The following is a 26,584-nucleotide window of genomic DNA, read 5'->3' as shown; positions in this document are numbered from 1 at the left end:
GCCTCCCCCCCGCGCCCCCTCCCGCGGGCTGTGCCGGGCGCGGAGCCCCCTCCCTCCCCGCCCGCCCGTTCCCTCTCCGGACTCGGCTGGCTCCGCACCGCCCCCCCGCGCGGGCAGGGCTGGCCGCACGGCACGCCGGGAGCCGCAGTCCTCGGGGCGGCGCGGCGGCCGGCCGGCCGGCGGCTACCGGACTACAGCTCCCGTCAGGCCCCGCGGCGGCGGCTCGCTCTCGCCCTCACACTCCGGCTGCCGCTGCCAGTGTCTCCGCCGCCGCCGCCGAACCGCCGCTCGCAGCGCCCAGTGTCCGACCCGCCGCCTCGGGCAGGGGCCCGCCTCGGCCCGCCGCCCCCCGCCGCCCGCCCGGCTCGGGAAGCAGGTGCGTGCCCGCCCCCCTCCGCCCCGCCGCCCCGCGCCGGACGCCCGGCCCCCGCTGCCCGGGCACCCCGGGCCCGCGCGGCCCCGCACCCACCGCCGGCGGGGGAGGCGGACGGGAGCGGGCGGCCCGACCCCCCGCCCGGCCGGACGGGGTCTCCATGGAAACGGTCCCGGGACACCCCCGGGGGTGGCGGCGGGGCGGCGCGGGGGGGGTGGGTGGGTGGGGGGGGGTGAGAAACGGACGACGACGACGACGACGGAGGTGGAAGGGGGGGGGGGCAGCGTCCTGCGGCGGGACAGCGGCGGGGACGGCGGGCACTGACAGCGCCGGGCCGCGGGCAACGTGCGGGCGGCGGCGGGCTCCGCTCCCTGCCCCGCGACGGCGCGGCGTGCCGCTGCCCTGCCTCGCGCGGCGGCTCCGGCACCGGCGGCACCTGCCGCTCCCGGGGCGGCGCGGGGGGTCCCGGGGAGCCGCGGCGGGGCGGGGCGGGCGCCGGAGCGCAGCGCTCCCGGGGCGGCGGCCGACGGCGGCGGGACGGCGGCGCCGGGCGCTCGCGGAGTTTGGCGGCGTGGCCCGAGCCTGCCCCGGCGGCCGCCGTGCCCGGGGGCCGGCCGCGCCGGCAGCGGCTCCGTGTGCCGGCCGGCCGGGCGCCGGGCGATGGCGGAAGAGCCCTCCCCGGGGGCAGCGCGGCCGCCGCCGCCGCCACCTCCATGTTCGGGGCTGCCCCGGTGCGGCAGCGCGGGGGCCCGGCCGGGGCCACCGGGACTGCGGGACGAGCGGCGGCGGCGCCGCGCTCCGCTGGGGAGCGGCCCCGGGGGCAACTGTTGAGCCGGGGCGGGCACCGGGGCCGGGGGTTGCGGGGGGGGGGGCGACGCGGGGCAGCGCCGCGGGGCCTGGCCCCCGGCAGGGCTGCAGGGCGCCGGGGCGAAGCCCCCAGAGCGGCCGCGGGGAACGGCGTGTCCCGGGAAGGGGGGGGGGGGGGTGGGCGGCGGGGGGGAGCCCCTGCCCGGCCGCGGCGAGGGGGCCGGGGCGCGGGGAGGGGGCTCGGGCAGGGGACGCCCCCCCCCCCCCCCCCCCCCCCCTCCCCCGGCGGTCCCAGCCCCGGGGCGTCACGGTGGGTTCGGGCCGGGGCCGTGCCGCTCCTGCCTCGCCGCCCCCCGAGCCCGGCGCGGTGCGGTGGGGGCGGCCGGGGCCCCTGCCCAAGGTGCCGGTCGGGCAGAGCAGGACCGGGCAGGAGGCGATTCCTGGAAGGGAAGTCAAAACTCCGTCGATGGCGTGTCGATACTCGGGAGGTTTGCTGCTGGCTCCTCGGTGAGCGGCATCCGTACCTTCATCCGGGCGTGGGTGAAGCCAGTTCAGAAAAGCACCGGGAAAAGGTCTTCCAAGCTAAAATAAAGAGGAAGCAAGTTTCTCCTCCTCCCAGAGCATCCGCTCTCCAGCACCCTCATCCCTGCCGGCCACCGCCGGAGTTAGGGGGGATCCGCGCGAGGGGAGGGCCGGTGCATCCCGCGCCCTTTGCAGCTTGCCTGCATCTCTTTGCCATGTCTGCATCAGCCTTCCCTTCCCCGCCCTGCCTGTTTCATCGCCATCGCCGTGGGTTTAGCCGGTCCCGGTGCCAGCGCAGTGCTGAAGGCTGCCTGGTGCCTCTCGAGGCCAGCGGCTCTGTCACTTTGTCGCCTGGGTCTGGGGACGCGGTTCTGGGAGGGTTTCAGAGCCCAGGCTCCGGCGTGGTTTGGCCTTCAGAAGGAAACTGCCCTTGGGATCCCGGGGCGCTGGCGTGCCAGATAATCTCTTGGGCACGGGAGGCTGCGCTCCGGTTGCAGTATTTCGGACGATGCGCGCCTTCTCAGGTACAAAATTTTTTAACGCTATCTGCCCTTAGAGGCTCTTTTTTTTAGTCCTTAAAAATATGTGACAGTGGGCTTTGGTGGGGACAACCTGGTTGTCGCGAGTGAGCGAGGGTTTAGCGATACGGGTCGCCCGGCAGCTGGGACTTATTATTGAAGGACTACCGAATGTGCAGCAAACTTTTTTTTTTTTTTTTTTTAAATGGGGATGGATTTTCTCTTTTTTATTTCCAATTCATCGCACCGAGTATCTATAATTACTTGCGGTGTTACTGTGTCTTTAAATCAGCTTAAGCAAATGCGTGTAGGCAAAGCCTGGCTCAGCTCCGCAGCACTCGGGGCTGCTGTGCAGCCAGTGGGGAACCCAAACTCGGCTTGGGGCTGCCGCGCCGGCCATGGCCCGGGCCCTGCGCCTGGCACCGGCTCCCACCGAGGCGGGCAGCGGAGGTGGCCTGGCCTGGCCACGCTGGGTTTTCTTCCACACTAGTTGTTCCTGGTCAATTCTGCTACAGTTTCTGACCTCTGCGTGAGTGGTAACATAATATAAGATAAACTGTTTCCTTTTTTTTTTTTTTCCAGTTTTCTTGTTTAAATTTTTCCCTTGCTGTGTATTCTGTCCATCGTGAGTCCTGCGAGAGGGCCGTCGTGGTTTTTTTAGTTTATTTTTTTATTTAATTTTAATTTTTTTGCGAGCAGTTTGCTTTAAAGGCGTTTTCTGAAGCAATGCTCAGAGCTGAATCCCTGCTAAGGCAACTCTCAGGATTGGCGCTCGCTCTGGACCTCTATACCTCAAATGGACGCCCGACAATCACATATAAAAACAAATATAATTTCTCGCCTGCGTTACTAATAGCAACGAAGATTGCCAAAGTGAACAAACTATTGCAAGTGAAGGAGACCGCTGCTGCCGATGCAGACCGTTTCCTTCTGGCCCATCTGAGCCCCGCTGAACAGCCGCAGGGCCACGTGCCGCCTTATTCCGCCGCTTGCGCTCCCGTCGAAGTAGCCAGGTTGCAGACGCTGCGCTCCGAGCGGTGAGTCCCGCTCGAGTTTCCAGCGGCCGACCTAGTTTTACGTTTTGTAGCCATCCAGGGGAAAAAAAAAAATATCCCTTGCCTTCGAGGTTTTGCTGCTCTCTGGGAACGAGTGTTACAAAGGTATGTCCCGCGGGTGTGTTTCCAGGGTCAAAGTGCATCCCTCCCGGCCTTCCACAGTGCCCCCTGGCCAAAGGAGCCGCACAGCACCTTGAAAGGCGAGCGGCCACGTCCTCCCGGTCCCTAGCTGCAGAGGGATGTGCTGGGCTTTCTCCTTTTCCATACCCTAAGGCTGGAAAGACTCCCTTTCCTTCCTCTGTGCCGCTGGCCCACTTAACGCAGCAGCCGAGAGCGTCGCAGGCGTGACAGGAGGCACCGCCGACGGGCAGCGCTTTACCGTGTCCGTAACGGCCCCGGTGCCCAGCCCAGCGCATTGCCTTGTCGGCCGAGCTGCACTGAGTTCCTCCCTACCTGCTGCGGGATCACTGGAGCTGGCCCTCGGCCTCCCGATGCTCGCGCCGTGGCTGCCGCTCACGCAGCGCTGCTGTTCGCCTCGGGGGAGCTTGTGCCGTTGCCTGAACCCCGGCTGCCGGCAGCGGTGTACATCGTTGCTCGTCGGGCCTTTGTTCGATGCTGTTGCGCGGTGCTCTCCTACCTGTGTCGGGGGATGATGTGCCGCCCGGAGCCCAGGCGGAGGGAAGCCTTGTGCTGGGGGATCTCAGGAGACTGGCCGTTGGTGTTTCAGTCCCCGTCCCCTCGTCCTGCCTAGGCAGGGTGCAGCTCAGTGGCGACCTGGTGGCACGTAGCTCACGTGCTGGTGCTGGGATGGGGGGGAGGAAAGGTAAGCGTCTTGAAATCCAAGTCGGTTTAGTGCTGGGAAACGTAGATAGCGGGAAAATACGTGAAAAGCTTCTTGGGGGGTCAAGGCAGCACGATCCTAAAGCCGAATGCGTTTGCACTGTGAAGAAGCGTCTGGCACAAGTCGTGTCTGTGAGGAGCGGGGGAAAGGTCCTTTCTGTACTTGCGGGCCTGGGTCGGCCCCAGCTGCCGTAGAGGCGGATGGCTGCAGAAGATCGTGGCTCTGGTTGACCTGGTCAAAGCAGCACGCAAGTGGGTGAGACCAGGTGGCAACAAAGACATGACATCTCTTAGGGCAAACCCTCCGGTAAAAACCAAACTCTTTGCTACCTGTGGCTGGAAGTTCAGTGGCAGCCCTGAGAAATTGCTGCCGCATGAGCAGTGGGATGGGAGGTGCGAGTGCGAGGGGCATCGTTGCAGCGGAAAATTGAATTAGGAAGCCTCACCTCGGGCCCTGAGAGCTGAGGAGCGGGCAGGATTTTAACAGGGGTCAGCACGGAGATTGCGTGGGCTTAATCCTCCTCAGCTACGCAGGCAATGGTAGGTGAAGGAAACGGCAGCCTGTCCTGCCATCCTCCGCTCGGCCCGTGTTGAAATGATGGTTGTCTTGGCGCTGTTGGGATTTTAGTGCAAGGAGGACTGGTCTAGCGATAATTATTAGAAAATATCAATTCCCAAAGAACTTCATCTCAGGAAACTTGTTTCCATCAGCTGTATGGCGGTATTTCAGAAGAGGGAGTAATTTCTTGACTTAATCCAAGAGAATTTCCATGTGCAGCTAAGTTATTGCTAACCTGAGTAAAAGCATGCTTTTACTACAAGGGAAAACATCTGCTTTGCTTTTTCTGAAGCCTGGAAGAGACTGGTTTGCAGAGTAGCATCCTCTCCTTTTGCAAAGCAATGAGAGGTTTTGTCTAAATGATCAAAAAAACCCCTGCTCTTACTTCGCTACGTTAGCTTCATTGAAAATCTCTCCGAGGGCTTGTTGTTGGAGGTGAATGCGTCCAGCACCTTTCTTGTTCACAATTCTTAGAGCACGTTTTGTTTTGAGAGGTGAAGGAGCTTTAATATCGCACAACGAGCTTCTCCACGCAAAATGCTGTGTTGATGCTCTTATTCCATTCAAAACTACTTTTCTTTGGAGTTAATTAGAATTGGCTGGCCACCTATTTAGTTAAATCAAAATAAGACTGTGGTTTCATATACACTTCCTTTGGCAGACGTAGTGGATTAAGCAGATTCCGTGCCAGGCTGTGCCCTCTCTCCCTCTTGGTGAACCCGATCTAGGAGCTAGTATGGGTTAAATCCAGTGCAGCCAAGGAAAAAGAAAAAAAAAAAAAAAAAAAAAAAAGGTTTTAAACAGATATAAACTCCCTGGTCAAGTTTACCCGGACACTGCACTGTTTCAGTGGCGTGATTGAAGGGGTGAGGGGAGAGAAGGGCTTCAACAATTTCAACAGCTTCTTCTACTTGAAGACAGGCATGTGAAACCATGCCCTAGTTGTGTTCTCCAAGGGGTTCCTACTAGTTTAATTACATCCATTTAAAGTCGCTTCAAGCTGCACCAGTGTAGACGAGAGATTTGCTCGGTTTCCTTGTGTCACCTCGACTAAACATGGCTTTGACCCAGGGAGGCTGCAGTTGCTGTCTCTGGTTCGACATTGTATCGGGAGGCTGCTCATCCCTGCATTTCTCAATAAAATTCCTGGTCCGCCCTCTTAAGGATGCTGTTCTTCCGCTGTTCACGCTGGTTTGTGCTTGAGACCATGGCTGTTGTTTTTTGCCCATTTTATTCCTTCTCTTAGTTGAAATCTTGACACTAATTCTCTCCTGTTCTTCTTTGTCCCCTGTGAAATGCCTGTCTTTGGCACGTGTCCCACATCATCCGTAGAGGACAGAGGCCAAGAATTCATGAAGCAGTGTCTGTCCCTGTTGCTACGTCCTCCTGGCGCTCTGCTTGTGGCCGCCGTGCCTCCTCTGTTGACCAGCTCTTACTCGAGTACTCAAAGCGTGCTGTTTCTCCCAGCTCCTCACACCACCCTGTTATCGCTTTCCCTTGCCAGACCTATTCTCAGGTCACGCCTGATCTGTGCTTGTTTGAGGCTTCCAACTCCTGTTCCACACGGTGCAGCCGTACGCATCCCCGTCCCCCGTTGCACAGAAGGTCCCTTTTGATTTCTTCCGAAACATCTGTCCTGCCACTGTGCTCAGGGGCAGAACCTTTCTCCTCCCCTTCTTTCAGTTTAGCCTAAGATGGTGAAATCCCCGCAGATTGTTTGTTCCCCTATTTCCTTTATGTTGCATTTCTCTCCAAGCATCGCAAGACTCCTCCCCTTCCTGCTCCAAGCCACCTCTCATTCTCTTTGGGTATGACCCTGCTCTCTGTCTTAGCGTCTACCCGGCTCCCCCTTCATTATATAGTATTTCTTCCATCTTACAGTGCGTGGCTTTTAGCAGTTTCCCCCTCTTCTCCTGACCTCTGATTTCCGTAGTCTGTCTGCTCACTTGTGCCCTCGTACGTGCAGCCGGGTCTGTCGCTTCTTTTTTGCACGCAAGCTGCCTTGCCCCGATTTCTCCTATGTGCTTGGCCCTTCTGTTCTGTCTGAGGATCCCCACCGGCATGTTTGGGCTGAGGTGAGGACACCCGGCAGCAGCTGCGTTCAGAGGAGTCATTCAATTCCACGGCTCGATCCCTTGAGCTGCTGGCCGGTAGATCCCTGCGCAGCTCGTTTCAGCATAAACGAATGGTGCAAGCTGCTTCTTGTCCTGTTCAGAGCTTGTGTCGTCAGGAGCTTGTCAGGGAAAAGACAACCGACGGAGATTGGGGATCATGTGTCGCTTTCAGCTTCTTCCCACTCTCACCCACTGCACCGAGAGCATTGCCGTGGCTCTGTGCCTGCTTTACCTTCGGCTATTTAGTATTTCTCTGAACCACGAACCTCTTTGACAGCATCTCTCTGCCTTTTGCAGTCAGTCCTACTTGGTTCGACCGACTCCACTTGTTAGCACAGTAGATCCTTTCTTCCTTCGTTGCTTTTTCCCTGATACGACTTGAGCAGCAAAGCTGCCTTAATGCTTGAACACCCAGCGCTGCACGATTGGCTGCAACGTTCTCCCTCGAAAGCTCCACCCAGCCGACGGTGCGTCTTGGATGCTCACGGATCTCTGGATTTCCTCATGTTTTCCACCCGTAACTCCACCGAATACCGGCACCTTCCTTACAGAAGGAGGGGATAATCACTTGACAGCACGTCTGGCAGCACTGTTGGCAGACCTCTGCTCCCCTCCAGGGTCCCCCGGCTGCCTCCTTGTTTTGAGGCTTTCCCCCTCGAACCCGCCGTGTGCTGGTTTATGGAAGTCGTATTAAGCCTTGGGGATGTCAGCATTTTAACAGACCATCATCTTGGGTAGGGCTCTGTCTGGCAGCTCACTGCCCAGTGCTGGAGGTTCCTCCAGAGAAAGAAGAAAAGGGGAGGAATCTTTCAAGGGATGTGTGTGAAGACGCCCGTGTGAAACCCTCAGGGTAGCCAGGGGCTTTTTGGCAATAAAGTTGTTTAATATGAGGATGAGCGGACTGTGGCTTCTGTCTCGAGGTGCTGCTGATTTCTTCCAGCCCTCTTCCAGGCAGACATGTAGCATCTCGGGCATTGTACCCCGTCTGCCTGGCAGCGGAGCTGGGGACGACTCTCTCTGAAGCATCGTTGAATGCGAGCATCCCGGGGACAGTTACCAATCCTCTGTCGTTCTTTTGTAGGCAGAGCGGCCCCTCGAGCCCCAGCAGGTCCTGGTCGGTGACGAGCAGCTGTCATGATCTCTACAGCACCTCTCTATAGCGGGGTGCACAACTGGACCAGCACAGAGCGGATTCGCATGTGTGGCCTCAACGAGGAGAGGTGAGGTGCGTGGGTGGCGTGGAGGGGGGAGGAAGAGAGCGCAGAAAGTGAGTTGGGGATCTGGAGAGGCTACGGAAAGGGAGCTGTGCTGGCTCAGCCCTCTCTTACTGGGGTGTAAAACGGACTGGGGTCTGAAAGAGCTGCAGGGAGGGGATGGATGTGTGGTCGAATGGTGGCACTCTGCGATGGTTGCCACATCCCGTGCTCCAGCGAGGAGGGCTCACAAGCAGAGTGCGCTGGAGGTCTCTGCAGAAGAGCCGTGTGTAGCTGTATTGCCTCCGCGGCGTCGGTGGGTGACGAGCTCGAGTCACCTGCATGTGCTATTGGCTTTACCAGCCCTGTGCTCTTAACTGCCAGGGGAAGGAAAGAGCTTGACCCATTGGGAGCCAAGCCACTAAGAGGAGTTTTTGGTGACCCGGGAGGGTAAGTGCAGACCAAACGATCAGATGGGAGAGCTGTGACATGCCACCGAATAGGAGATTAGGGAGGATTAGTGGCTGGGAGGCAGAATCGATCAAGGCGAGTTCCTGGCCTGCCCCGTGGCTTTGCATCGCCTGTTTATTCCCACAGGTTTGGGTCTTATTCTCAAAACTGATCAGTTTGCGGCTTCCTTGAGGCTACGACGTCTGTTTGGCGCATTTGCCGTAGCCGGAGCCAGAAAAGGTTTCCGGGCTCAAAGGCAGCGTGCGCCTGTCGTTCCTCGCGGCGGGCGTTGAGGCTCTTGGCGGGGAGTCCTCCGAGGGCCAGCCCCAAGAGCGGTGGGGCAGGGAACAGTTCAGGGGCAGAAACGGGCAGAGATCATCTTCAGCCCTCAGGAGCCGCTTGGCCCCGCCGTGCGTCCCTCAGATAAGAGCTGGGGATGGCGCTGCCGCCTGCCTCTCCTAAACCACTCGGACCTACTCCTAGTTTGCAATAAACGTTGAAGTTCGGGGCGTCTGAGCAGGGCAGGCAAACCGGGCTGGCTGCAGCCCCGCGCTCTCCCTTTGAGGGCCGCACGGCAGGCGGCCGGCGTGGGGCGGCCGCGCTGTCCCCGTCCCCTGCGGCTGGGTGTCGCGGGCTCCTCCGTGCCCGCTCTCCACGCCGCGGGCCGGGCCGGCCTAGGGAGGAGCCCCGGCGGGGCCCGGCCCGGAGGCGGGCAGGCCGCACCCCTGCAGCCGGGGCTGCCCCCGGGGCCGTCTCAGCAGCTGGCCAGGCTTGGGCCCGGCGGCGGGGCAGGCCCGGTGCCGCGGCCGGTGGAGGTAGCGGCGGGGCCGGGTGCCGCTCGGGGCCGGGTCCCGCTGTCCGGCTCCCGGCCGCTCACCGGCGGTGCCGCGGGCAGCCAGCTGCGCTCGGGCGCCCCCTGGCGTCCCGCCGCCCGCCCCTGTTGGTGCAGCCGGCCCCGGCCCGCCCCGGCCCCGCTCCCCTCCGCTCCGCTCCGCTCCGCCCGCCGCACGGCTCCGCGGGGACCGGGCTGCGACGGCGGGCTGGTTCCGGGACCCCCGCGTCCCGCCCCCCTCGCTCCCCCCCTCCCCCCCCCGGGACCCTCTCACCCCGGCGGGACCGGGCCTGCCGCGCCGCAGGGCTGGGGCCTGCCGGGGGACCCGGGCGCCGCACCCCGAGCCCCACCGGCTGCGCTTGAGGCGGGCTGACCCCGGCCGGCCGTCACCCAGCATCCGAGCTACCCTCGCTAATGACAGCTCTCTTCGGCCTGCCGTGGCCGGGCTGACTCGGGGGGCCCGGCTGGAGAGGGCCCTGTGGAACCAGGGGCAGGCAGGAGCCTTCGAAGGGACCGGGACCGGGCGGTCAGCGGGGCTGTGCTGTGGTGGCTGTCGGGCAGCCCGGAGCGGGGTCCCGGTGCTGGGTGTTTGGGAGCCCAAGGAGAAAGCTTCCTCCTGTAGCTTGTGTCTGTTACTTTGTTGTGAAAGCCTGGGGGGTAGGGGAGCAAATCCCAAAGAAATTGCATCACCGGCAGAAACTAAACTTGAGCTGTTTTATCCTGGCACCAGCAGCTTCTCTAAATGACCCTTAAAGACCAGAGAATCGCCATCGGGTAAATACTGCTGGGGCAGGAGCATCCTGGGGCAGGGCACTGCGCATACAAGCGCGATCTCCTGTCCGGTCTCCTCAATAGATCGTAAGCATAGTGTGCCCCATTTCCGTGGAGTTCACAATCCTTACCCTGAATCCAGGCTTTCCCCTCAGCAACTGTCTTCCAAAGAGAAAAGGCCAAATGTGCAGGCCAGCAGGACATGGCACACCGGGGGGGCTGCGGACACCCGCTGCTCCCGTCACAGGCAGCGTGGGCTGGAGGGAGATCTCCACCCGAGGCTGGGGTGGGATGTCCCGGGCAGGGAGTGAGCGTGGCTGGGAGATGGAGGAACGGGAGTGAGGAGGTGCCTGGGGAAGAAGAGACAAGCAGGATGGGGCTCAGAGGATGGGGCTGGAAATGTGTGCTGGGGCAGAACGCGAAGCGGAGGGGACAGGAGCGAGTGTGATGGAGCACAGTCAGGGAGGGCTGGGCTGGCCTGTGCTGAGACTGGGGGGGTCACAATGGCCATGGGTAAGGAAGAGCTGCTGGGCCATGGAGAAAGTCCTGTCAGGCCCGTAGGAGCTGTAGGGCGAGCATCTATGTGTGAGGAGGTGCTGTCCGGCGGACAGAGCTCCAGGAGGGGGAGGACTGCAGTGGACAGCGGTGCTCCTCACCCCCTCGGTCTGCAGTGGCTGGTAGATGCGGTGATGAGGAGCCGTGTACCTCGAGCGGGCACGTGGGAGGGGTAGGATGCTGGGAGGGTATCTTGGGGTTTTGTAATGCTCTGTCTTGTTCCTCGGCTAGGAGAGCCCCCCTTTCTGATGAGGAGTCTAAAACGAGCAGCTCCCAGCACTTGGGGTCTCAAGAGTTTTGCGTCAGCAGCAGCCTTTCCAAGGTGAGCTCCTTGCGTGCATGCCTGGGTCCAAGAAGGCCTTTCCCTGATGGAACAGGCCAAGCAAGACCATCTCCCCTAATGGGTCCTGCAGGCTCCTTCTCAAGAGGGGTGCACCTAGGTGCAGTAAGGCAAAGCAATGCTCTAGTTCGGCAAGAGCTGTTTGCCACTTCTGTGTCCTGGGGGGGGCTAGAGAAAAGGTCCTGCTGCTTGGCTAGGAGCCGCTTGCACAGCTCTCAGGAACGCCTTCTCCCTTCTTGTCGTAGGTGGAGCTCACAGCAGTCAGCGGTGGTGGCAGCAGCGCCCAGGGGCTGGATGCTGATGGCAAGGTGGAGGAAAAGCTTGGGCCCAAACTGGAAGAACAGCCACCTGATCCCAACTCAAACCCGGAGTGTGCGGGAAAGACTGTGAAAGACGATGCCCTGGGCCCTCTGGGGAGCCAGGGGGATGGCAGAGGGCAGGAGCCTGCGGTCCCCAGAGCTGCCGAGCAGGAGAGCAGTGGGGCTGATGCTGCCTGGACACCTGCAGATCCTCACAGCGACAAGCAGGCTGATGCTCCTCCAGCCTGCTCCGTGGCTCCGGAGAGCGAACCTGCTGGGAAGGAGAAAACCACCCCAAGCGCTGGAGCACAAGGGCCAGGCGTGCTGGCAGAAGGGACGTTGTCTGTGGTTGTCTCCAGCTGCAACACTTCTGCCTCCACTCCCGCTACTTTTACTTTGAACAGAGTGTGCTTTCCCACATCTCCGGCCCCTGCTATGCAAAAAATGCCCCTGTCCTTTCAGCCCGGGGCAGTTCTGAGCCCAAGCCAGTCGCTGGTGTACATCCCACCACCCAGCTGCGGGCAGCCGCTCAGCGTGGCTACGCTTCCAGCCACCTTGGGGGTCTCCTCCACGCTCACCCTCCCCGTCCTGCCTTCCTACCTACACGAGCGTTGCCTGCCGGGCATTATCGCTTCTCCAGAGTTGCGCTCCTACCCCTACACCTTCTCCGTCACCAGACCCTTGGCGTCAGATGCCAAAGTGGTGTCCGTGGAGGTGAATCAGCTTAGCTGCCCTTCGCCCTCAGGCGGAAGCGGCGCCCAGGCTGCTGCCGAGGGTGCTCCCCCGTCCACCGCCGGCCCTTCCCTCTCAACCAGCCAGCCTCCGCTGGCAGCTCCGTGCGGGAGCGCTGCTCCCTCTTCCGGCACCGGTGCGCACGCCAGAGCCCCGGCGGAGCCGCATGCACCGGGGGCTGCCACCTCGCTCTCTCCTCTGAAGTCCCCTCCGCAGCTCGAGCGCGAGATGGTCTCCTCTCCAGAGTGCAGCGAGATGCCTCTCGATCTCTCCTCCAAGTCCAATCGTCAGAAACTGCCTCCGCCCAGTCAACGCAAAACACCTCCTATGCCCATCCTCACACCCGTGCACACCAGCGGCAAAGCGCTTCTCACCACCGTCCTGTCCAAGTCCCAGCGCGCGGCCCAGACTACGGGCAGCAGCGTCACCTCGTGTCTCGGCACCACCCCTCCCTTGGTCATCTTCCCTGAGTTCCTGCGCAATGGTGAGCAGGGGTCCTGGGTGAAGAACACCACGCTCATCAGCACCATTCCGGGCACCTACGTTGGCGTCGCCAACCCAGTGCCTGCCTCGCTCCTGCTCAGCAAGGACCCCGGTGTGAGCTTCAGCAGGGACCCGCGCCACCTTCCCAAGCAGGAGCCTATTTCCATCATCGATCAGGGAGAGCCTCGCAGCGCTGGGGTTCCCTGTGGGAAGAAAGCCAACCAGGTCAGCACAGAAGGACAGCAGGATCCTGCCAGGAGACTTCTTCATGGCAGAGTTGCTCCGGGAGCTCCTTTGTGTCAGTCCAAGGACATCTCCACCTGGAATCCCGGCCAGGGAAGTGTGTACCCGCGATGCCCCGTGAACGGAAAACCTTCCAATCCTCAGCTTCTGCCTCTCGGCTGGTCTCCTTATCATCAAACCCCCCTGCTTTCAATTGGCATCTCCACGACAGGGCAGCTGCCCCCAAACCAGAACAGCTCCTGCAAGCCAGCTGGTGCAGGTGAGCTCCCGACGTTCCCAAGCGTGCAGCCCACAGAGTCCAGCGCGGCCGCCCAGAGCCTGCCTGAGGGGCTGCCCAGGCTCCCACCTCAGGAACGGGAAGCTGCAGCCAAGAGCAAGAGCTGCCGAGCCTTGCCCAAGCTCTACGAGGAGCCGGCCAATCCAGCCCCGCTGGATGCAGGTCCATCGCTGCAGACCAGTGCTTTGGATGTGAAAGGCGGAAAGGGAAAGCTGGACAACCCTCACAAGAGTCAAGAGAGCGATCAACCAGAGGCTGACTCCAGCAAGGAGGACAATGTACAAACTGAGGCTCCCCAGGGGAGCTGTAGCCTCAAACAGTTGGATGCAAAGCCTAAAAACCAAGTGTTAGCGGCATATTTGTCGCATGATCTGCCCGCGGCTGGGCAGCAGAGCCTGCGAATGATTTCAGAGGTGCCCACTCTGCCCGCGGAGGGTCAACGCAAGGAGCTGGGCTGCGAAGGCTCCCAGGAGCCACCAGCTGCAGAGCCCCTCCAGTGCGTGCGTCAGGTGGATCTGTGCAGGGTCAAGAAGGAGCGAGTGGAGTGCGACATGTCGTTTACTTCTGTGACTTGCCTGCGAGCTGGGACTGCTTCCCAGGCCTTTGCCGAGGTCAAGCTCAAAGGAGCAGGCCAAATCAAGCAAGAGGGCAGCGTGCGCTGCAAGTCCAAGCGGCAGCATGATGGGGACGCCCGGCAGGCCCACAAGAGACTGAAGTGCCAGGCCCAGGACGGCGAGGAGTCCCCAGGCAAATCGGGGAGCCGGAGCGTGCATGGCCGGAAGGTGTGTGGGACGGGCTGGGGCTGTTGGGTTATGGCAAAGGTTAGCAGGCAAGGTTGGGGTGAGGAGGGAGCTCTCGCAGGGGAGAGCAGCTGAGCACATAGGGCTTTCCGCCCATGCTCTGGCATGGACGAATGTACCCATGTCTGCAGGTTATCTAGAGGAAAAATGGATCTGGGGTGAAAAATATGGATCTGGGGTGTTAAATATGCTGGAGGGCACCAGCATGATGAGTGGGGGACAGCGTTTTGTCCCTTCTCCTTTGCCACTCCAGCTCAATCAGTCGGCAGCTCAAGCTTCAGCCTGTGTCCTCTGTTCACAGTGGCGAAAACACCATGACAGTCCGCATGAACTCAGCAAGAGAGAAGGCCGAACCAGCCTGGGATCAGTGAAGGATCACAACAGCCTCAGGGTAAAGCGTAAGCGCAGGAGGCCAGCGAAGACAGAGTTCCCATCTCCGGCGCACCGCGGGGATAGCCATGAGGAAGGTACTTCTGTGAATGGCAATGCGTTCTTCCAGGGTCAGGCTGCAGTGGTTCCTGTTGCCCCGACACCCGTGGGACCAAGCCACCGCTCTCCTGAAGCTGAATGACCTCTGGAGCTGGTGGCTTCCCATAGCGGATTGGGATCCAAAACAGAGCTGCAGCGTGGTGCTGGACTGCCCTTCCCAGGCCAGCAGATGCGCGTGCACAGATCTGCGGCATGTTTTCTCAAGGCTCACTTTTTCCTACAGGTTACCTTGAGAAGAAGCCCAAGAACAACTTTCGGGATTTCATTCCGGTGGTGCTGAGCAGCCGGACGCGCAGTCAGTCGGGTGAGTTGGTGCCAGGGGACCCAGATGGGAGCCCTGGGTGGGCCGTGAGCGCTTCCCTGGTTAGTTGGCCTTGTGCCTGTCTTCTGTCCTGCCTTGCAGGGCTTTTCTTGTAGATACTCCTGGCTTTTTTGTCAGCTAGGAATCCCACTGTCTTGCAGGAAGCATCGCTGGCTCTTCTGCTAGTGTGACGGGAGAGTGCGATGTGACTGGTCAGGAGATTTTACCGTTGCTGGAGGAGGATCCGGAAGAAGAGGAGGAGGAAGAGGAGGAGGAGGAGGAGGAGGAGGAGGAGGAGGAAGAGACATCCCTGAAACGTCGCAAGCTACGAAAATCCCACAGGACGTCACGCTATCACAGTCGCAGAGCCCGGGACAGGTCTCTGTCCGAGAGGAGCAGCTGTTACACGAGGAGGACCCGGGAGCTGCCCTGGAGAGTGGAATCACCCAGGCAGCTGTGGGAGCCCAATGAGGAGGAGGAAGATGACAGCCACATCAAAAGGAAGAAAAGGAGACGACAGAAAAGTCGGAAATACCAGACAGGGGAATATTTGACGGAGCGAGAGGAGGAGCGAGTGGGCTACCCCCACAGGAGGCGAAAATCCAAAGCAGGTACAATCTGGGAAGGGGTTTCTGGTACCAGGCTGGGGATCAACATGGGGGTTTTTTGGTTTGTTGCCTTTTCTGTTGTGCGTGGGATTTTGGGGTGGGTGGGTTATTTTGGGGGGATTTTTGTAATGATGAAACTCTATCATTATTAATGGCTTGATGTCCACAGCACGGGCCACTTCAATTGATCAGCTCTTCTTTCAAAAATATTTACAGTAAATTTCTGAGTAGGAAACAGCAGCTTATGTGGCTAATTAGATACTGATCTTGCCCTCAGATTAAGACAGAGGGCGTGGGAAAATGAGAATCGGACGAGGTAGCACAGTGAAATATTTCTGGACAAGCGTGGGCCCCTGGGAGTGGTGTTCAGCATTCCTGGCTAAAGTAGAGGGACATGGAGCCATCACAATTCAACTGGGCTTCTTTAGGCTTTGTCTTGCTTTATTAAGGCAACTTGCAAGCTTGCACTAGGGAGCACAAGGGAGAGGATTAACAAAGCTAGAGTGTCTGCAAGCGATGGAGAAATCCCCCTCTGTGGTTCGTATTTGCAGCTTTGCTGGGAGGACACCTGCCTGTGTCCTGCTCACTGCTCTAGCTCTGCTCTTGCGTTTTCTCCTGTAACTTCCCAGACCAGGTGGTCAAAACTAAATCTGTGATCTGTGTTTCTCTGGGGTTTAGCAGTTTCCACGGTCCCTCCTCTCTGTCCGTGCAGGGGCAGTTTGAGGCTGTTGGAAGTAAGGCTGGGATTCACCCAGCAGTGCACTGGTGTCTCGGGGTGTGTGCTGACAGCTGGCCAGTAGCTCGTAGCTGCGAAGGAGCGTCCCCGCAAGTAACTTCTGTCATGGTTGCAGAGAGCATGTCCGAGCCAGAGTGTTGGGGGAAACACTTCTGCCAGCCCTCCGTACCCTCGGGCTGTTCTCTTGGAGGTGATGTAGTGGATATGGACCTGCTGCCTTCTGCCACATCGGTGCTCAGATCGACCATCCTCAGGAGAGGCTGAGATGCTGCTGAGGCACTGTGAGAAGTAGTAGAGGTGGCCGCTGTCCTCCTACCACCTGATCTCCAAGCTCTGTTTCTGCTCTGGCACAGTTACGCTATTGCTGCAGTGTCTGGGTGCCTCTGTGAGACCAGGAGTAAAGTTTCTGATGGGCCTCCTGGCACCTTCGCTGTTCAAGGGCGCTCTCAGACTGTCTCCTGCTGATGCCTGTTCCAAACAGAGCCTGAGAAGGAGGTCTGAGTGCAGCAGCATTCGGGAGGGTTTTCCCTTAAGAGTGTCTGTCTTCTGTCCAGAAGCTGGTTTCCCTCAGGGACTGCTTGCTCGGCCCTCAGATAGGTGAGCTTCTGTATTTTGGATTCAGAAGTTGTGGCCTAGAGCCATTGCCGGCTTTGGAGACAAGGACCTGGGCATTACAGTGGCACTGTCAGCTGGCTGGCAGCCAGAGGAGGGACAGGGGGCCAGCCCACGTGTTCGGAGAAGGCAGACCACTGTGTCCTGCGCTAGCTAAAGAATCTGCATCATCTTCGGGTACGAGCTGCAGCGATCCACTGACAAATGCCTGGCTCGCGGGGGTGGAATCCCCTCCAGGAGCGGGGTTAACACAAGCAATCTTTGGTTGCTAATGCCACTGCATCGAGTGCACCTAAGAAACAACCAGGACCCCTAGGCTTTGCGGCAGGCACTCAGGTGGAGGAGGCTATATCCCTTTGATGGTGAAGGTAATGCTCCTCGCTCTGACCGGTGCTGACCACTCAGATCAGCTGGACTGGCTATTCCTCACCTACGAGCGCACGCCCTGGAGTTTCACTGCTGCTCAGCTACGGTTGAGGTGCACACACTGGTAAGAGCACTAAGCCAGTGGTGTTCCTCTGCCTCCTTTGGATACTGAAGGGAGTGGAAAGAGGTGTGGATCCCTGCCAGAGCCGCGTGTTGGACCTCTGGGCTAGAGGAACCCACTGTCCGCCTCCCCTCTGTGCTCAAAGCAGCGATGGAGTCGCTGTGTTTTCCGCCTGCTGGGTGTGCAGGGGCTGCTGGAGTGTGCTGCCTGCACGCACAGACCATCCTGTTCGCTACGTGGTGTCTGATGTGGCAGCATTTTACCCCTTTCTCTTCACCTACCGGTCAGAGACTTGACTCTTCCTTGCCACGTTCCCGACTCTTCTTAGGTTCGCGCTGTTTGCTACCTGTCTCCTTCACAGCCCAAGGGTGCTGTTTATGCGGGGAAGGTGTTCCCTGACACGTGTCCTGCCAAGTGAGGTGTATTTCACGCTACGGTGACAGGCTTTGCTCTAGAACACAGAGTCCCCGCACACTGGCAGAAGGAATCAGATATCAGAAGGAGCATCTCAAGTCCTTGCTTACTGCGCAGAGGGAGGTGTATGGCATCATACAAGTCCAGGCGGTTATTTGTTCAGGGGCTTTACTTTCTCATTCCATACTTTGTTTCCCCACTGCTGTCGTGCCTTCGCTACGGGATGTTGCTGTTTCACAGAAGCAGAGCGCCTGTCCTTGTGCGATGCGCAGGGGTCCGTAGCGAGCAACCCCGCAGCTCTGTATAGTGCAAGGAAGCAAAGCCTGGATTTCCTTTGAGGCAGCCTGGTGCTTCCTACCTGCATGCATATTAATTGAAAATTTAATGTGCTACTTAACTTAAAGGGGCGATATGAAAGGACAAGGCAGGGTCTGGTTTTGCAGGCAGCAGAGCAGTGTCCGTTCACAGGCAGGTTAAAGGGGGTACCTCCCGCGTTTTCTGTCTCTCTAAGGGCTATCCCACCTGAGTCCTGCTCAGCCTGGCAGGTAGGGCAGCGCACATATGGCAGCATGCAGTTACCAAACTGCTGGGAAGCGTGCTGACAAGCTGGATCGTTTCGTACTGGGTTCCCTGTCAGACCTAAGGAAAAGCCTTAGTCAGCTGTGTGCAAGCTCCAGCTCTCGGTAGGTTTGGACTTTTCAGACCAGGGTGGCTGTCTGTCGTTGTGCGTCCATGCTGAGTCTGTCCCTGACGGGGAGCATCTGCAGATCCACTCTGCTTCTGCTTACTGCAGTGCCTCTGCCGTGGGCCTGGACTTCTGGATGTGCAGCCATCACAGATGGGCAGTTTGTTTTGCCTGGTGGCAGAGATCTGGGCTGCTGGCGTCCCGTGCTGTGCCTACAGAAGCTCCTCATTCCCGTTTCTCCTTTAGATTTTAGGTACCGGAAGCAGGAGGAGTCTGTGAAGGGTAAAGGCACAGAGCTACGACTGAGGAGCAGGCTTTCCCCATCCCCCCGAAAATCTCAAGGACGCCCAGACTTTCGGAATGGCTTCTTCCTGGAGCACTCGGACAGCTCTCCCGTCCAAGAAGAGCTGGAGAAACCATCAGGAAAACGCAAATGTAAAACCAAACACTTGGCAGGGATCTGTGACGAGGGGAAGGTATGGCTTGGGCCGACGAGGGGAGCACACGCAGGGAGAAGAGAGAGAAGGGGACTGGTAGTAAGCCATGGCCACATGTGCCAAGGAGTTGTATTCCTTTCTTTTCCAGGGGAAAGGCTGCTGGAACCAGCCCAAAATGCACTCTCTGAAGAAGCCCCAGGACTTGTGGACGCTTTGTAAGTCCCGTCGGGTCAGCCCAGGGAGTTCTCCTGAATTGCCTGTGGCCCAGGACGTTCCTCCTGGAGCTCGGCGGCTGATTGTGAACAAAAATGCAGGAGAGACCCTTCTGCAGCGAGCAGCTCGCCTGGGCTACAAGGTGAGTTTTGGTGCCCTTTTCTGCTTTGTCCCCTGCGCTGCCTCACCTGGGTTTGTGTAACCGGGCCTGCAACGATCTCGTTCCTGTAGGACGTAGTGCTGTATTGCCTGCAGAAAAAGAGCAGTGACGTGAACCATCGGGACAACGCTGGCTACACAGCTCTGCACGAAGCCTGTGCGAGAGGATGGATCGACATCCTCCACATTCTCCTAGAGCACGGCGCCAACGTGAACTGCAGTGCGCAGGATGGCACAAGGCAAGGCAGCGAGAGGGGGAGGTCTGGGGCAGCACTGAGAACCGTGGGGGCAGAGAGCAGGGCGCGTGTTTCAGGATGAGCTGCAGGTCATCGCTAGATTTGTCTTAACCCAAAACAGAGCGTGTGCTTTGCGAACTCTTCCCGTCTCTTCTTTTTCTGCCAATGCTTCTGTCCTTGCAGGCCTGTCCATGATGCAGTAGCAAATGATAACCTGGAAACCATGTGGCTTCTACTCTCCTATGGTGCTGATCCCACTCTGGCCACTTACTCTGGGCAGACAGCTGTGAAGCTTGCCACCAGCGACGTGATGAAGCGCTTCCTCAGCGGTAGGTGCCAAGCCTGGGGGTGGCAGTGCTTCTGTCCTTCCTGTCTGGCAGCATATGGGACCAGCTCTGGGTGTCAAAGGGTTTAGAAGTGCTTGAGCAGGAGGTGACTGAATAATTTTAGCTCTGCCCTGTCACGCGTGTGTGTTTTTACCACCCAATCTTTAATTATAGAATTATATACCATTTTCCAAATAAGATACAAGTCATTTTTCAGTCTTTGAGGTACAAGGAAAAGGCAATGCTGTGGTCACACAACTAAAGGCAGTGCTGTGCCTGAGGCTTGGAGATGCTGTTCCACAGTTCCTGGTTCTACTGCGTAACCTAAATGAACATATTTTTGCTGCCAAGTTACGATGCCTTCAACTCAAAACCAGCTCTGTCCAGTGCTGCCTGCCTGCCGTTGTTAGAAAGGACCATTTTGGATCCCTGTGACCAAGAGTGAAGGGTGCCTGCTTTCTGCGCTGTTTGTGTAGAAGCAGGATGAGTGTCGTGGCTTCTACACAACAGCAAGGAAGAGGCAGCTAGAGTAGTGGTGGTTCCCAGATAGGTACGAGGCAGAAAATCTCCAGTTTTAAAACATCTTGTTTGCCAGCTGTCTGTCTGTGCTCCTCCAGGCGTAACTGTACATGCAGGTGTTGGAGATGTAATTTTGAACTCAAGACAACCCTAAGAACTTTTCTTTCCATCCCACTTAGTGTTGCCAGTTGTTTGCTCCTTTCAGCTTCTATTCCACGTTCTCAGGCTGGGGTCATGTTATCCTCCCCTGAGCGAGGGTCCCCTTGCAAGTCGTGGTTTGGCTTTTGCCATCATGCCTAACTGCAAAGTGGGGGAAAGCAGCAGAGGTGAAGTGGCTCGCCCAGGATCGATGGATATGCATACCAGGATCATACTTTGACTAGCAAATAAGCATTAGCCCTCTCCATTTTTTTCTTTTTAGATTACCTTTCGGATCTCCAGGGGCGCACTGATGGAGATCCTCGAACAGCATGGGACTTCTACAGCAGCTCTGTACTAGGTGAGTTCAGTCTATGCCGTTTCGTTTACAGCAGCAGAGCAGAGAGAAGGAATGCTAGGGAACGACTGTCACATCATTCCCTCCGGTCTGTCCACGTCCCTCCCAACCCACGTCTTCAGATCTTGCCGCAATGTTACATGCTGGGAGTTCCTCCTGGAAGGGACTTTTTCTTTGGGAAGCTGCACGTGTGGATCCCTCCAATAGGCTGAACTCCAAGTGCTGCTGGTGATTCCCGAGGGTCTTCGGCTGTCAGTCCCGGAGCATGTTATTCTTGTAGCAATTGTTGTTACTCCCCTGCTAACCAGTCATCAAGATAAACCCAAGGAAGGCAGAGGACATGCTTATTCCTTCAGGGTGTGGAAGTCTTGAACTTCCAGGTTCCCAGAGCTGCCCATCCCTCTCCTCTGCTTCAGAGGGGAGGCGTTCGTGTGGGGGAGGTCCTCCCCTGATGATGCCAGGCACTTCCTAGTGAAGGCAGGACTTGCACCTTTCACTGTCACTTCCTGAAAATTGTGGTTACCAGCTTAGAAGTTTTCTTGAAACGATACAGGCACTAGGTCCACAAATTGTTGGTTGTGTTGCTCCAGTTCCCCCAGGGTCCGTGAATGAAGATGCTCTGGGTCTAGCCGTGGGCCTCTGGCAGACTGCGGAGTCCCTCCCAACCACTGCTGAGACAGTAGATCAGCGCTCTTGAGCCCTTCATAAAGATGTGGTTTATTTACGTTGGCAAGCTAAAAGGCTGTTGATTTTAGTTGCTCACCCCTGTCATTTCTGACATCCTTCTGGAAATGAAAAAGATCAGATACATATGGAAGGGTGCTCTTGGTAGAGGACTTATCCTTGGAGGACCCTGATGTCTCTTCATTTCAGAACAGACGAAATTCTGTACTCCTAAGAACGCTTTGTTCGTAGGCTTTTGCACCTCAGGCATGCCAAGGAAACTGTTCAAACCTCCTTCCTCTGGATTTCTCACTCTTGAAGCTATCACAGTCCTTTAAGCAGCAGCCTCTTTACCACAAGAAAAATAGCTATTCTTTGACTGTAATATTTTTAAAGTGAAGATATTAACCCCTTTTGATTTATCACTGATTCCCACTTGGATTTCTCTGATAAACAAGGAAGGAAATTTGCGTGTGGCTTTGTGGGAAGGAGAGTTTGGCTCTTTGGTTCCTACAGCATGCTGAGTTCCTGGTTACCCAGAGAGCTTATGTGCCTGAGTTCTAGTACCTGCCTATGTCCCGTTCATCGGTGTCCTTTCCTCTTGAAGATCCTGGCATGGGATTGTAGGCTGCCAGTTCTCATACCCTCTAGGAGACCCACTGCCACGTGCAAGTAATTTAGAAATGTGCCATCTTGTTTTTCATACACCCTAAGGCCTGAAATGAAACGGGTGGCTCTTGGAAAAGCAAGGCGATTGCGTTTCATTCAAATTAGCTGCTTGTTTCAGTCCTTTCATTTCCATATTGTAGAATCCCAGCCTGGTTTGGGTGGGCAGGGACCTCCCAGCCCACCCAGTGCCACCCCTGCCATGGGCAGGGACACCCTCCACTAGCCCAGGTTGCCCAAAGCCCCATCCAGCCTGGCCTTGAACACTGCCAGGGAGCCAGGGGCAGCCACAGCTTCTCTGGGCACCCTGTGCCAGGGCCTCAGCACCCTCACAGGGAAGGATTTCTGCCTCACATCCCATCTCCATCTCCCCTCCTGCAGCTTCGGGCCATTCCCCTTGTCCTGTCACTCCCTGCCCTTGTCACCAGTCTCTCTCCAGCTTTCCTGTAGCCCCTTTTGGGACTGGAAAGTGCTCTAAGGACTGGAAGGCTGCTATGTCCCTTGGCTTGTCTTGAAAAATCTTGTCTTGCATCATGTCTTCCCACATTTCTGTCCTCCACCCCTGTAGGCAAAAAGAAAGGGATTCTTTGTTCCAGTAAGCAAACCATCACCGACTCTCTTGGTGTTTCTTGGGGGTTGGAGGGGTATTGGGATGCCATCAGTGGTGGCGGTTCACTGCTCACAAGGGCCTTGCTTAGACACTTGGCTCGTACATGGAAAATCTCCACAGGGAGTGCTGGTGACTGCACTTCTCCGTTATGCTGCCAGGTCTGTTTTCAGCAGGCACGGGAAGGGACCTTCCTCTTCATCCAGCTTCCCAGGGCAGGGAAGTACCTGCTTCTGCTTGGGAGGAACTGAGCTGCTCCCAGCTGTCACAAGCAGCAAACCAGCTCAGCAGAAAACAGTTCTCCTCCTTCAGTGGTTCAGCCCTTCAAAGTTTCCCTTTCCATCAGCTCCACCAGCTGCAGCACAAAACATTGCACGTCCCTCAGGCTGGAGGAGAAATCCCAGGCCCTGCTCGATCTGTTTCTGTTCTTTGAGGCAGGAATGTTCTCCACGTTTTCCTTTAGATCTGCAAATCTCTGGGGGCCAGAAGATAATGAGGGAAGGCAGGGTGTGGGATCTCTGAGGTCTGAGTATGGTAAAGCCATCAGCGCCTTGCACTTCATGCTACCGCAGCTCCTGATCCAAAGTCCCACCGCGGGGTTTTGTTCTACACCTGGGACAAGCATTGTTGTGCCTGATTGTCTCCCTGTTACTCTGCAGTGGTACAGGATGTTCTTGTTCTTGCTCAGGCTAAAGGACAGGGCTGAGTGAGAGGAGTTTTCAGGACAGACATTGGACCATACCGTTGCCGCATTAAATGCATCTACTTCTTTTCCTGGGTTGCTCAAGAAATGTGAGTTTTCCCGGTGATGGCACCTGAGCTTTGCCTAGCAGTGGTATTGGCCAATATTCATGTCAGTTATTTTTGTCCTATTCTACAATAAGTTTTGAAGGTTTAAACACCCTGCTTTTCTGTTTCTTAAGGATTTTTTTTCCTTGGCAGGACTAAGAAATTATTTCATTTTTTTCCTGAGACCCCGTTTGAGCCTGTGTCTCCTGTCATCTGCTGTTGTTTCTCTATTAAAATAACATTCTCGCTGGGTGCTGCGTTTGTTCGCAGAGCAGTATGGTGTGTGGAGCCTTCTCATGCAGCACACCACAAGATTTTTTTGCAGCCTTTTCTCTCGTGCGTGGTGTTGAACTTTTGCGTGATTGGTTTATTCGCTCACCAGCACATTTGGTCTGACTTCCCTCTGTAGAATCTAAACTTTATTTTCTGGAAGTTTTGGGGGTTATCCTGTATTATCTCAGCAGGACAAAACCACGGTGCAAAACCAAGAGTATTCATACCTCTTAATAATAAAATCCAGACAGCAAGCTATTTTTCAACGGATGCTTTTCAGATTGGTGAATAGTAAATTTAACTGTCTTGAAATGGAGAACAGCACACTTGATCCATAAACCATCTCCTATGGAAGCAAATCCTGCTGGAGCTCAGATACCTCCTGGAACAGCCAGCTTTGTGCCAGAAATCTGTGGGGCCAGTTCTCTGAAGTCACGCCTATTCCTGTTTGGTTGTATTAGGCTCTACGCCTGCTGCACAGTTTGGTGGCACAGCCTCGCAGTCCTTATTTAGCCACAGTAGCTGGCACGCACCTCTCGATAACCTGCTGACAGTTGCCAGCAGTGGGATCTGGGTGGAGAAGCGGAGCGCGGTGCCTTCCTTTGTAGGATCTGTGCAGACAAAGCATCTCGTACATCCACCTCCTTCCTCTCTGGCACGGGTTCTTCCAGGCTGAGGAGGGTTGTGCTGGCAAAGGGGGCTGGGGGGGACACGTGCAGGATCAGTGTAAAGCTGAAGGTCGCTGCTATGACATAAGATGTTCTTTCCACCTGACCTGGTCACCGCTGTGCAGAGCAGCCAGCGCTCACTCAGAGTCTCTCTGAGACGAGGGGCTGGAGGGAGAGCCGAAGGAGCCCTTGGGACTTGGCTCCTGCAGTCACTGAGACATCGTGGGAGGGAAGGCGCACGTGAGATTGTGGTGGTAGCCGGTGCAGCAGGGCAGAGCTCTTCCCCAGGGAGCGATGAGCACTGGCTGGTGTGAAGCTGAGCAATGCCAACGTCTGTTTTGCTTGTTGCAGAGGGGAAAGATAGCATTGGATGCGATCTTCTGCTCAACCCTCCAGGAAGTTCAGACCAGGAGGAAGAAGAGCAAGAAGCGGACAACTTCATGTTTGAGTTCTCAGACAAGCCCCTGCTTCCCAGCTATAACCTCCAAGTGTCAGTCTCTCGGGGGTGAGTATCTTTGCCTGGAGCGGAGACCGTTTGGGTGACATTAATGCTGGGGCAGAGGGGGAGCAGAGCCCTCGAGCTGGTGAGGATAGCAGCAGTACAGGAAAGCCTTCGGCTGTCCTCCGGGTGAGGGACAACACGACATGTTTGTGTATGTGTGAGCTGTGGAGGAGGAGCACGTGGAGAACAGTGCCTGGCGCTCAGCACCAGCGCCGCATCGAGGGGAGGGCTGGTGTGCCAGCAGCTGGGAGGCGGTGAGGTGAGCAACGTGCCTGCAGACCCCTCCACCCCTAACCCACCATCCTCTTGCCGTCCTCGCAGGCCCTGCAACTGGTTCCTCTTCTCCGACGTGCTCAAGCGGCTGAAGCTGTCCTCCCGCATATTCCAGGCCCGCTTCCCGCACTTCGAGATCGCCACGCTGCCCAAGGCGGAGTTCCAGCGCCAGGTCTCTCTCAGCCAGGTGCTGGTGCAGGAGGAGGTGCAGGAGAGCCCCGAGCCGGCGCAGGGTGCTGCAGAGACAGTGGAGCTGGTGCACTACGAGCCCGAGCTGCTGCAGCTGCTGGGTTCAGTGGTGGAGTACCAGGCCTGGAGCAGCTGACGGGGATGGATCGCTCCCCGCATCACGAGGCAATAATAAGGACCAACGGGAAGCAGCCCTCTCAGCGCCAGCAGCAGGGACCTGAGTCTTTGGCCAGCCCTTCCTCCTCTCCTCAGGGTCTCCTCCAGCTGGGGAGAGAGGACCCTTGCCTCCCAGGACTTCCCGGGGTCCCTTCGCCATGAGCAGCAGCGGTTGCAGCTGTCGGTCCCATCCAGCTACGGTGGGCGATGAAGCCCCTCTGCGGGGCTGCGCGAGCCGGAGCTCGTGGGGCAGCGGCGGCTCCGGCTCCACCGAAGCGAGGGGTGGTGGGTGCCTCTGCCCCTCCCCGCCTGACCCCATGGAACTGCGCCTCTCTGTTTGCCCTCCCCCTCCCAACGTCTTCCATAGTATTTATTTAATTAGTATTTAATTTGTAATGTTTCCTTTGTTTTTGCTGAGTCTGTATCACTGTGATGGTGAGCTCCGGGCTAGGGAACGTGGGCTTCCCCCGGCCCCTCTCCAGCACTCCCCGAGGCCGGCGCTCCCCCTGGAACCGCAGCCCCGGGGGGCCCGGGGCCCCCAAGGGCTGAGCTCTCCCAGCGCCTGGGGACCGTCGCTTCCCGTAGCTTTGGAGCCGGCTTCTGCTGAAGGTGCTCACCCGCCAGCCGAGCGCCAGCCCCGCTGCTCCATCCCCTCACCCGGCTCCCTCCTGCATCTCACGCCTGCCGCTGCTCCCGCTCCCCAGCGGCTGTCGCACGGGCGGCCCACAGCCCCCACGCGCACCCCCACGCTTCCCGGCAGCTTGTCCCCCCCCCCGTCCCAGGGTCTCTGGCCACCGCAGAAGCCCCCTCCTTGCCCTGCGCGGTGTCTGCTCGGCCTCGCCCCGCTCCCCGCGCCCCTCCTGTGTCACCAGGAGCAGTTCTCTGGGAGAGCGTGGGCACAGCGCCTGCCGCCCGGGCGCGGGGCAGGGCTGCTCCGCGCCCGGGAGATGGTACAGTTTTATTGTACAGGTGCTAACCGGACCGAGGATGGGACAATCTTGGGTTTTCTGGCTCTCCCCTGCTCCGCAGCGGGAGCATTGGGTGGGTTGTTTTGGGGTTGGGTTTTTTTTTTTTTTTTGTTGGTTCGTTTTTATTTTGTGTTGTGTTTCTTCCCAGCCAGGGCAGGTGTTACCCCTTCCCCTTGGGCTCCCAGCCGCCAGCCTCCCCTCCTGGGGGCCAGGCCGCACCTTGTTTAAGCCGAGGGTTTTTTGCCTTTGGGTGTGTATTCTGGTTGCTCTTTCTGATTTCTGTTTTACTATAAGCAGCAACAGGCTGTGGTGTCAAAAACACTGATGTACAGAAAAAAACCTGCATCAG

General features: G+C 57.9%; 1 protein-coding gene across 1 annotated transcript; it reads left to right on the top strand.

The window, feature by feature from the left end:
* Positions 1-236: 236 nt before the first annotated feature.
* On the top strand, positions 237-26,584 carry BCORL1 (BCL6 corepressor like 1). Its single transcript, XM_054839232.1, has 14 exons — positions 237-376; positions 7,870-8,008; positions 10,821-10,911; positions 11,175-13,745; positions 14,065-14,230; positions 14,476-14,556; positions 14,715-15,164; positions 18,342-18,571; positions 18,681-18,887; positions 18,977-19,143; positions 19,324-19,469; positions 20,407-20,484; positions 24,499-24,652; positions 24,971-26,584. Exons 2-14 carry the CDS (start codon positions 7,923-7,925, stop codon positions 25,245-25,247), a joined length of 4,704 nt encoding a protein of 1,567 aa, XP_054695207.1. The 5' UTR covers positions 237-376; positions 7,870-7,922; the 3' UTR covers positions 25,248-26,584.

Source organism: Grus americana, chromosome 12 (genome assembly GCF_028858705.1).
Source record: "Grus americana isolate bGruAme1 chromosome 12, bGruAme1.mat, whole genome shotgun sequence".
Taxonomy (NCBI): domain Eukaryota; kingdom Metazoa; phylum Chordata; class Aves; order Gruiformes; family Gruidae; genus Grus; species Grus americana.
This window is presented reverse-complemented; position numbering and strand designations above follow the sequence as displayed.